Source organism: Thalia democratica, chromosome 7 (genome assembly GCF_965202585.1).
Source record: "Thalia democratica chromosome 7, ktThaDemo2.hap1.1, whole genome shotgun sequence".
Classification (NCBI taxonomy): domain Eukaryota; kingdom Metazoa; phylum Chordata; class Thaliacea; order Salpida; family Salpidae; genus Thalia; species Thalia democratica.
Window position 1 is genome coordinate 6,635,025 of NC_139171.1, and position 12,821 is coordinate 6,647,845.

Genomic DNA, 12,821 nt, shown 5'->3' on the forward strand with positions numbered 1-12,821 from the left:
AACTAAATTTTGTTATAAAATTTCTTAACTTTTTTTGCCTCTTTTCAAGTCACTTCGCCTAATAACAAATAAGGGGTGATGTTGCCTAGTTCAAAAATCCTTGAAAAAACTGATAAAGCTAGAGAGCTTGATATAAGTTTTTATGTTTGAATAGTATAATAATGTATTGTAGATATTTAAGTTGTAATTTTCAGAAAACTTCACTATGGGCGAGAACGAGATTTTGACGTCAATGAAATTTAACAAGATTTTACCAAACGAAATCGAAGTTAATATAAATGAAACTATGATGTCCAAAACTTATACAAATAATTGTTTGGTTGTACATAACTCATCAAAAATTTTCAACCTATCAAATTCATTTAAAGCTTCCATGAACATTATTGAGCGATGTTTTCCAATGATTGCTGATTCCGAAAATTTTTTGGAGTTAGACTTTGTATATGTTAGAGAGATACTTTCACGCAGTGGTTTAAACATTGATTCAGAACTACAAGTATTCAATGCAGCAGATAGCTGGTTGTGTTATGACGTAACTGAACGTACCAAATACGCAAAAAATCTTTTGTATAAGGTTAGACTTTCGCTTTTATCAGTTCCTGCTTTAAAACAAATTTTAGACAGTGTATCAACAAAGTATCCTGATTGTAGTAACATTATTGAAACTGTTTTAAACAATAAACAACAATTAAACTCAACCAGATACTGCAACCAATCTAGTTTTGATATATTAGTTTGTGGGGGTAATAACGTTAGCCTAAGTAAAAATTCCAATGATGTTATATTGTTTAATGCAAACAGTTTTAGTGAAGTGAATAGATTGCCAAACATGAAAGAAGCCAGAAGCTATTTTGAAGCAGTTTGTATTAAAGGTGAAATTTACGTGTTTGGTGGTATAACTGGCTCTGAGAAACAAAGAAAATCAGTTGAAAAATATTCCTTTGTAACCAACACTTGGAAGTTTGTATCTAACATGGTTGATGATCGTAAATTTTTTTCTGCTTGTTCTTTTATGGATGATGTTTATATCATGGCCGGCCATATAAGTCATGTTATAGATGGTCACGATACAGCTACTTGTTTTAAGTTTAATACAAAAAGTCTTAAATGGAAAGAAATAACAAGTATGAAGAACTCAAAAATTGATTCAGCTTGTTCTGTATTTGAAGGAAGAATTGTTGTTTCTGGTGGATATAGTAATGGTGATAGTTTAAACACTGTTGAAGCATATGACCATGTTGGAGATACCTGGGAAAAAATGCCAAACATGATTAATGAAAGAGATTGTCACAAATCGATTGGAATTAAAAACAAAATGTTTGTAGTTGGTGGACTTTATGAATCCAGTTGTGAATTTTTGGATTCAACTACTAATAAGTTTACTCTGCTAAAACAACCTACACTAGCTTCTGAATTTAAATTAAAAGACCCTTCTGAAGTTATTAAAATTGGCAATATAATTTTTGTTTTTCAGAAAAACAGTAAGCTCATAACCTACGACTTTGAAAACGATGAATGGTCAGTAAAAACATGTGAAGCAACAAAGGAGAAAAAGTTGTTTTCTTGTGTTAAAATACCAGTCTAATTTTTTAGGTAAAATACTAATAATATTCAGCAAAAAAATACCAAAGACACTGTTTTTTTCAATTATTGCTCTTAATTGCTTGATATTTTTTATACGTACTGAATAGACTTAGAAAAAAATATGCTAAAAATTAATAAACTTTATTTTGAAAGTTTTTGAGATATAAAAATTAAAAATATAATTAAAGTTTTGTAGCACTTCATGTTAGTTTTTAGCGTGATCTTAATGTGAAACTTATAATTTATCTAAATAAATGTGTTTAAAGAATGTTTATACAAATATTCATGTTTTTTGATAGATTATTTAATTTTAGATAAAATTTTTGTTAATTAATATTAATAAAATACACAGTTCAGATATAATTTTTTTTGTGTTTATGTATATATAATGTACATATATAGAAACTTAAAATGCTTCAAATTATCACTAAACACTACTATGAGTAAAAAGACTAGCAAATTGATAAAACAATGTTTAAGACTCGGTTAATGATAAGTTGTGTTTTATTCTTTTTTAAAAGACTTTCAAAACTTGTTTAGTTATTGTTAAGCTATTGCTCTTTATAGATAACAAGTGCAGTTTTCAGTTGGTAAGAATTTATTCTCTTTAAACTACACGCACTAAGTATTTTTAGTTATTATCTAACTGCCCTCCTCTACAAGGTATATATTGAATTGTTCTTTGGTAATTATTAGCACTTGTTCTACTTTGACTGGATAAATCAAGTGTATTCAGTTGTTGCTAATATTTTATGCTCTTTGTCAAGTTTCTTGTTGAATAACAATGAAATCATCTACTAAATTTAGTAATTAAAACTAGATCTTTATTGATAACATCGTTTCGCTTCAAAATAAATAACTATAAAAGTTAATATTAATCAGGATTTTTCAAAAGGCACACTATCGCCCCTTTTTAAGTAATTTTACAGATTTTTTATTATGCACTTAACAGCACTGACAGTTAAAACCAATGCGCAGTTTAAACTATCCAATACATACCAATTATTAAAATAAATTAATTAAAATATCTCATATTATTGGTTTTGGATTTAATTTTTGTAAAAAACACTATTCTACAATTTTTAACGCTCTAAAGTTTTATTGGACCATTAAATTTTGAATATTTTTATTTTAATAAGACAGATAATAGTTGTATGTACTAATTCTTTTTTAGCTTAGATAAAACTTAGTTATATGTTTCTATCACATTAAATGCTTTTATAAAATGTTTATTCATGATTTTATAAAAAAAAAATGTTAAGTAAGTGGAAAATACCCGAAATAAACTTATAAATATAGAAAATTTTTGAATTTTAAGGTTGTCTAGTAACAATGGTTATAATAAAATAGTATTAATTTTATAATAGTAAGAATGTACTGGTTAATGGTTTAAAAATGGTTAAAGTGCAATACTAAGGAAATTAAAACAAAAATATCGCAAATTGTAAATAATTTTTCATAAGCCCTTTCAAAAATTTCTAAATTAAAATAGTCAAGCTAAATCAATTCCGGTACGATTTATACCGTAAAATTACCAAGAATTTTTTTTTGAAAAATATACTTTGTAATATAAGTAAAAAAATCAAGCATTTGCAAGTTTTCAAACACTGTCATTGCAACGATTTTCGCGCAACTTAAAAACTTTTAATATGCTATCAAATTTATACCATATCTGCATAAAACTATACAGGATTCTACTATTAGTATTTTTTAAAAACTACATACTTGTTTTATAATAATTTTAACATAAAAAGCGATTGTTTTATTTTTTCTGAACAATTAAGACAAGCAATAAGTTTTTTTTTCTTTTTTATTAAAAAAAAATAATTTAATTGGTCTAACAAACGGTTTTTGCATCTCGACAATCAAAGATTACAGTAAAGTTATAAACTTTAAACAAATACTCGCTTTCATCAATATATAATATTCTAATATAAACTGAAACTAAGCAACTACCTCTTACTCTTATTTTTATTGCTAAATAGCGCATTTAATTTTATGTGTAAATAAAGCAAGATGTTACTCTTAAAATTATTGTGTAGATTTTAAAAATCATAAACAGGTACTCCGCAACGTAAAACTTAGAAAGATGATTTTATTAACAAATAGTAATTATAATATTTGTTAAACATATTGGTTAAAACAATATTCTTAATTATTTAATTCTTATAAGTAACTGCAAGTAAAAAAAATATTTTCATTATTGCATACGTAGAGATTCGTTTACTAACTTTTTGTAGGGTTAATTAAGTAAAGCAAAAAAAAATTAAACATTAAGTGTAAATGAGTTCAAAACTTATATAATATATGATAAATATAAAAACAGTTTTTGAAAACGTAAATTTTTATTAATTTTCATCATAAGTTTTCTTCAATTTTTCTTAGTTTTATTAAGATATTTTAAAGATAAAGTTCTATAAAGATAGAGTTTTTAAAAGTTTTTTTAAGTATGAAAAGCAGTTTTTGTTTTTGTTTTTAATTTATTTTAAACTATTCATTTGTTAATAAAAATTTAGAAGTAGTATAATATATTAAAACTTTTTTTTTACAGAAGCTTTTATATAATTTATTTGATCTTTATTTATACAAGACTATTAAAAATTCCTACTCTTGGACATTTTAAGCTCAGCTTTATTGTGATGTTTTGCAAGTCCGTAAAAATTATAAATTTATTAATTGACAATTTTTTTTTTATGATGTTCAACCTTACATATTAGTAAGATTTAATAAAATAACTGTTGTTTACAGGTTTTCATATAAAAAACTAGCAATTTAGGCCAAAGTTTTTAACATTTTTATTAAATATTTGATTTAATAGGGTTAATTTTTTCTTTAATAACAAGTGTGTGTTCTTTAAATGACTTCATTTTAACAATAAAGTTTAGCGATACTTATTTGTTTTCAAATAAAACAACAGTTACTGACTAAATTTGAGGAAAACTTTTTTTTATTAGCATTTATAACACAAAATAAAACGTGAACTGTGATTTGTATTTATTTTTGTGTTTTAGTTGAAATTATGAACTTTAATTTTTGATAATCATATTTCTATTTATAATATAAATTATATACTTAAATATTAGTTAAACAATAAATATCTAAGATTTTAAAAATAATTAAAACTGTATTGATTCATATAGTAGTGTAGTAAAGGTTTACAATTTAAAGTAAGTTTTAAATAACATTGATAAAATCATTTTAAATTTATATAAATCTTTATTAAGTATTCAGATGTCTCAAACTTTTGTTTTTTGTAAACATATTATTATTTACTTTCAATGTTATGCTCGAGTGAATGTTTGGCGATTTTGTCATAGAAATAAAGTAAATGCGCCTACTTTCATTTAATTTACACCACACTTAAGCAACTAGTGTCAAAACTCATATTTCTCAGAAGCTGTCCTTAGTCATTCTAAAGTTTTTCAAATCCTTAAAAGATTTAAAAGTTTTAGAAACTGATATCTTCAAAAATTTCAAAAATTCTGAGTTATGTTGAGATAATGAATTACCATGAGCTTCCTGAGTGTATAGTAAGTTATGTAGCTTAACCTGTAAATATTAAGCAAACTTTAGTGCAACCATTAACCAGCGTTTGGTAAGATGGATACTAGAAATCAAGTGCTGCTGATTGACAGGTAAGATTCATGAAAAAATATATTTGGTTTCAGCTTGGCAACAATTTTAATTAAAAAGCAATAATCCAAAATAGTTTACATAAAGAGTAAAAAAAATATGTACTAATTTAAAAACTATCTATTAACTATTTCTGACCAGGTTGCAGCAATTTCAAATTAGTATTGCTGGCATTTGGTACTTGAATGTCTTTTTATTTCAATAAAGGAGAACTTATAATGGATATGGAAAAACTTATTATTTGAGGTCAATAACAATTTGTTTGGCTAATTACTAGGAAGTTTAATATGTGAAAAAAATTAAATGACTTTTTCTTAGAGAATATTTGTATTTCTTTTTTGTATAAGGTTTAATAATAGTTAATTAGTTATAAGCTATTTTATTTAGATGTATAACCCATAAAAAATGTAATTAAAAGTTAGCTTTATATTTAATTACCTGACTGCTTTTTTTGTTCAAGTTGAATAAATCTCTATAATTGTACTTTAGAATGTTGTTGTGCTTACTGTTTCTTACAATTTTATAAGAATGAAAAGTTATTGAAAACTGTTTTTAATAGTTTATTAGCTTAATTTCTTAGTTTTAGCTATAATGTTTTTAGTAAAAAAAAAATATGACAAAAAGTTTTTTCAAATTCTGGTGTTAAGTAGATGACGATAATTTAAAACTTATAATAAATTAAAAAAGATGAAATATTTTTTTTTTGTAATTTTCAGGACTGCCACAAAATCAGTTAAAGTCAGAAAATCAGGAAAAGTTAGGAATAACTAAAAAATATGACAAAATTCAGGAAAAAATTGGGGTTTTTGAAAAAAAGTCAGAAAAAGTCAAGAAGTTTAATTTAACTAAAAATAAAGTTAGATACTGTCAGTTTTAATTTACAAAACTTCTTATTCTCCTAAGCCTTCAAATGGTAAACATCAATTAAAAATTCTTTTTTCAAACTAAAATTGCAATTTTTTTCTTCTACTATACAAAATTAATTAATTTATAATGCTTTCATTCGATATAAATAATGAAATATCCTTTCAGGGTTGCCACTCTACCAGGAAAGCTCTGAAAACCTTAAAAAACCCTGCAATTTGACACTTTAAGCAAAAAAACCAGGAATTTGAGAAATTTTACTGTTTTTATAACTTCATAAATTGTTCAAGCCTAAATTTTAGGTTTCTGTGCTTACTGCTTATTTCACTGGTTTATTATTAACTACCGTAAATTCCTTAATTTCAGTAACTCACAGTATGATCTTTTTAATTTGTTTATGACCTAATTCAAATAAAATTACTTTGTTGTAAAACATATCACTGTGAAATTTTATTTTTGTTTAGCTTTTTTGCATATTTAAAGATTTTAAAAACTCTATAAATTTTTAAAGATAAGTTTTTATGTACAAGCTTATTCATTAATTATTTTTCTTTGATTGTTTTTTTATTTTCCTGATTTGATAACTATAGATTTTAATTAGTGAAACTTATTATTTTACAGAAAGTAATAACTGTTTTAGATAATTTTTTAAAAGCTAAGACCAGTTTTGTGTTTGTTATGTGAGTTTCAATTTTATTATTTTTTTACTTCTTAAAGATAGTTTCGATTCAGTCTAAGGTAGTTGTACCATACATATTGAATAAAGTTAAATAAAAAATGTTAACAGGTTTAAAGGTTTCCCAAATCAGGCCAACTAGACCCTTTTGGAACCAGTACAGAAATATAGAGGGCAATGAACAGCAAAGGGCAATAAAGTTATAATTTGAAACTCACACATATTGAAGAAAATATTTTTTATTTTTCATAAGTTACTAAACCTTCATGCAAAAAATATTGATAATATTTATTCGGTATTTAGACATCTTGTTTTTTCAAAATCTAAATAATTAATTGCTTTTATTTTAAACTGAAATGCTCGAGTAGTAGAAATTGTATCATTAAATTATAGCAAGTACACGTACTACTGTTAAATTTACTTTATACAACAACTTAAGAAACTGGTGTCTATTTTAAAATTTTAGAAATATATAATATTAGAGTGAACTTAGAAAAAAACACCAGCAAAAACCTGGATAAAAATAAACCAAAGCAAAAACCTGGATAGAAATGTGCAGTGAGACAAGCTCAAACTAACATAATGTTGTATTATGAATAACAATCATTCTAAAATCAGTATTATATAAGTCATATTTCTAACCTCAAAAACTTTAAAATATATATTATTTATTTGTTTTTTGGTTCTTAAGTAAACTTTTTCTATACTTTTTTTACTTTAGGTGTATTTTCGAGATACAATGACTAAAGTAAAGACGAAATGTCCTACTTCTTCTAAAAGACCCAGCGCTAACCAGATAAAACATAACTAAAAAACAAACATATATTATTTTAGCTTTATCACTTACCAATTAATATCTAGAAAGATATACTTTGAGATTAAAAAGCAAAGAAGTTGTCTTTTTTTGTCAAGAAAACATGACTAAAATTTCCTTATGTTTTAGATAAGAATTATTAAAAAATAGATTTATTCATCAAAACTTCCTTATGTTTTAGAATGATTGTCGTGTATATATAACAGTTAATTTTTTTTTTGTTTTACATGAGCTTGTATTAAAATACAGAACTTATTTATTATTTTATTTTAGTTTTAAGATAGTAATAGAAATTCGATTTAATGACAATAGTCAGAGATAAGAATTATTAGAAAATAGATTTATCCGTCGTTGGATATGCAAAAGAATGTAAAATATTTTAATTTAAGTTAGTAAACGACAAGTAAAGATAATTTTTATTTCTAATGACTATTTTTCAATGATAAATTTTTATATTTTAATAGAATGTGAAAGTTACGAAATGTCTTTTCTACCTATTTTAACGATAACTGTTAAAAAATAGAACTAGAATAATTTTGTACAAGTACCTTCGACTTTAAATAAACTTATTTATTTAGTTCAAACTTTTGATGTTTATGGTTTTTCTTAAACTTATAGATATTTTAAAACTTCTAACCCTCAAAATGCCTGAAAACCTTTTACAACATACGGAAAAACGTGCTAAAGAAACAAAAAGATGCATGAAAGTACGTAATGGAAAGGAAATTGAAAATGCCAGACTAAACGTATTTAAGTCTGAAACAAGACCAGAGAAAAAAATCTGCCACAATTTTGTTATTTTAAGCAAGAGAAAAACTTTTGAAAAACTTGGTGGAAACATGTTGAAGAATACCGAAAAACTTAGAAATAAAGGTTTTTTTTTGCTGTAATGTAATTGTTTTGTTTATTGCATGGTATTGATGTTCTAGTTAAAAATTAAATACTTTATTTTTTTACAAACATTATATCTGTATAATTCTTTATTCTACAACAATTAGTTAATGGTTCGTTAGTTTAAATATTAGTTAATGGTTAAAAGTCGTAGTTCTGTTTAGTGCAAAAATGATTATTTTACTAAAATTTTTTTAAAAATAAAATGTCAATGCTTTTAAGAGGAAAAAAATGTAGACTAATTCAATTATTTTTAATTATTTTCGTTATAACATGCTAGTTAAAAATTCTAAAATTAAACGCATCCTTTATTAGTTTTTTTTTTTATTATTTTAAAATTTATATTTAAGTTTCACCCTATACTAGGTGGTTCCCCTAATAAATTGAAGCAAAGGGATAACCCATTGTCTAACTAACCTAGAAAACTTGATATGAATTAATTTGTTTGAAAATTATAAATATACATTTTAAAATGTCGATCTTTACAGAAAACCATATTTCGGAGAAGGATGAACTTGTGACATCAATGGAATTTAAAAAAATTTTACTTAACAAAATTGAAGATGATAAAATACAAAAAACTATGATTTCCAAAACTCATATAGAAAATAGTTTAGTAATATATTACATATCAAATATTTTCAAACTTTCAAAATCAATTGAAGTTTCCATGAGTCTTATAGAGCACTTTTTTCCAATGTTTGCTGATATTGACAATTTTATAAATTCAGACTTTATCTATGTTAGAAAGATACTTTCAAGTAGTGGTTTAAATATTGACTCAGAACTGGAAGTATTTAATGCAGTAGATAGCTGGTTGTGTCATGACATAACTGAACGTAGGAAGTTTGCAAAAGATCTTTTGTCTAAAGTTCGTCTTCCGCTTCTGTCAATTCCTGCATTAAAACAAATTTTAGACAGAGTATCATCAAACTATCATGAATGTAGTAACACTATTGAAGCTGTATTAAACAAAAAACAACGATTAAACACAAACATTTGTAAAACTAAGAGCAGATACTGCAACAAAACTAGTTTTAACATATTAGTATTTGGAGGTGTAAATGTTAATTTAAATGATTTTTCCAATGATGTTAAATTAATCGATGCTAACTATTTGAGTGAAGTAAAGAGTTTGCCACACATGAAAGAAGCCAGATGCTTTTTTGGAACAGTTTGTATTAAAGGTGAAGTATATGTATTTGGTAGCATGGATGGTTCTAGAAAACAAAAAAAATCAATTGAAAAATATTTTCCAGCCACCAACACTTGGGAATATATAAATAACATGATAGATGATCGCAACTTTTTTTCTGTTTGTTCTTTTATGGATAATGTTTATATCATAGGCGGCAGTATGGGTCATTTTATAGGAAGACACGATTTAGCTACTTGTTTTGAGTTTAATACAACTTTTATGAAATTGAAAGAAATATCAAAAATGAATAACGCAAGAAGATTTTCAGATTGCTCGGTATTTGAAGGAAGAATTGTTGTATCTGGTGGAATACATAATAGGAGATTAAACACTGTTGAAGCATATGACCATGTTGGAGATACCTGGGAAAACATGCCAAATATGATTAGTGAAAGAAATAGTCACAAACAAGTTGCAGTATCAAACAAATTGTTTGTAATTGGTGGCAGTCATACAAACAATTGTGAAGTTTTTGATTCAACTACTAACAAGTTTACTTTATTAAAACAACTTACTCAAGCTTCTAGATTTGATTTGTATGAACCTCATGAAGTGATTACTAATGGCAGTAAGATTTATGTTTTTCAGAGAAACGGTAAAGTCATAACATATGACTTCGAAAACGGTAAATGGTCAGCGAAGTCATGTGAAGCAACAAAAGATATAAAATATTTTTCTTGTGTTGAAATACCTTTGATACCGTTTCAGAAAAGTATTTATAAAACTCAGTACAAAAATTGCAGAGACAATGCTTTTTGTTCTTTGCTTTAGTTTTTTCTATTTGTATTGTCAACGTGTTCAATAGGTAAAAATAGAAAAAAAAATGTTAAGGTTTTAACGGTCTAATATCATTGAAATTTAATATGAAGCTTGTAGAAGTAGAGATTAAAATTTTGTTAGGTTAAATGTGAAATAAGACAAAAAAAAACGAATGTTGTTCAATAATTTTTTAAAAGCTTGTCTCTTTCAATTAGTTATTTAAATTTAAAATGCACCCTATTGAACTATTTCTAGAAATGTAATAAATTAGTGGTATCAAACAAACTGTTTGTAATTGGTGGTAGTCATACAAACAATTGTGAAGTTTTTGATTCAACTACTAACAAGTTTACTTTATTAAAACAACTTACTCAAGCTTCTAGATTTGATTTGTATGAACCTCATGAAGTGAAGTACTAATGGCAGTAAGATTTATGTTTTTCAGAGAAACGGTAAAGTCGTAACATATGACTTCGAAAACGGTAAATGGTCAGCGAAGTCATGTGAAGCAACAAAAGATATAAAATATTTTTCTTGTGTTGAAATACCTTTGATACCGTTTCAGAAAAATATTTTTAAAACTCAGTACAAAAATCGCAGAGACAATGCTTTTTGTTCTTTGCTTTAGTTTTTTTCTATTTGTATTGTCCATGTGTTCAATAGGTAAAAGTCGAAAAATAAATTTTTAATGTTTTAACGGTCAAATATCATTTAAATTTAATGTGAAGCTTGTAGAAGCAGAGATTAATATTTTGTTAGGTTAAATGTGAAATTAGAAAAAAAAAACGAATGTTATTCACTAATTTTTATCTTTAAAAAGCTTATCTCTTTCAATTAGTTATTTAGATTTAAAATGCACCTCATTGAATTATTTCTAGAAATGTAATAACTTAGTGTCTACCATATAAATAATGCAAATGTAAATACACGACGAATTTTAGACTTTTATACAAAATAATATTGTTTCTATGAAGTACAAATTAAAAATTTTATTAATTGTAGGTAGTACACATAATATTACACAGCATTTATTAGCTAAAAATTTTCTAAAGTTTGTTTTTACCTTTGCTGAGGAAATCGTTATATGTTTACTTCATTCGTGGTATGTGAGTATTTTTGTCTTTGATAAAACGTCAAACAGTATCTAAGTATTATAAGACCTGACAGCAAAAAAAAATTTCATATAACTGGTCTTTTGAAAAACTATCTTGACCGTACTTTTGTCGTTCAATAAATAATCTATATAACCTATCGTTATCGTTGTTTATTTATTATTTATCTGAATTGTTTTAATAGTTTTAAGAAAAAAATTAAAATCTATACATAAATAAAAAAGAATAAATAAATTTTAACTAATAATATTTAGTATTAAAACATAGTAGAATTATAAACTTAAGTAATCAGTTATTTAAATTGATATAATAATTTAATATCTTAGTGACGTCATTTGACTAAATAACGTAAAATCACTTCAGCCAGTTGTATTTTATAATTACTGATAAAAAAATCACTTTCAATGTCCATACTCATTTTTTTAAAAACTAATTAAATTAAACTGATAACAATAAAAAAATACTATATTTTACTCACAGTTAAGTTTGGTCGTTATTTGTCTTTTGATTACTTAATTTTTGGTAGAATTTTAAAGACCTAAATAATTTAGTTGAAATAAATTGTGTTATTTACCAGACTGATGAGCGGTTCGTATGTCATTGGCTGCTTCATCTACATATTTTAAATTGTAATCTTAATATTTTGAAAAATTTATATTTATTTAGTTTACATATTAAACGAAGCAACTATAACTTTTTGTTAATATATTTTTTTTTACTATTTTTTGATCGAAAAAATGAAGAGTAATTAAAATTTACTTATTTTGCTTACTTTAGATTCATATTTTTAATAAATTAAACAAAAATGTTACTGTTTATTTTACATAATTTACAATAAAGTTTAACCTTATAAATTTATATTCTAAATTTTCAAACTACTTAATGAAATTTTTGACTTAGAACTTTGCTAAAACAATTTTTTTTAAACTTTTTTTGCTTACCAGCTACATTTTAACAACGAGGTAACACATAAATTAGTATAACAATTTGTCTCTTGTGAGTTTTGACGTTTAAAAATTAATATAAATAACTAGGTTTAAATTTTTTAAATTTGCTAAAAGTACTTTTTGACTATAAATATAAATTTCTAATTAAAACGGTTAAAGTTATTTTTCTTTTAACTTACATAAAGATACTGTTTTCGTGGGCTAGCATTTTTATAATTTTAGATCTTTGAAAATATATTTATTATTTACTATTGATAAAGTAATAATACACCGTTAGTAAAATTTTTATGTGATATCAAAATATAATTTACACATTATTAAAAAAATATATATAAAGCAATCA

At 24.6% G+C, this 12,821-nt stretch overlaps 1 protein-coding gene across 1 annotated transcript; it reads left to right on the top strand.

Annotated features, from left to right (window-relative positions):
- The first annotated feature begins 205 nt into the window (after nt 1–205).
- Nucleotides 206–1,585, top strand: LOC145840761 (spermatocyte protein spe-26-like). The gene is made up of 2 exons (XM_082948089.1): nt 206–1,324; nt 1,475–1,585. Exons 1-2 carry the CDS (start codon nt 206–208, stop codon nt 1,583–1,585), a joined length of 1,230 nt encoding a protein of 409 aa, XP_082804215.1.
- The last annotated feature ends 11,236 nt before the right edge of the window (nt 1,586–12,821 follow it).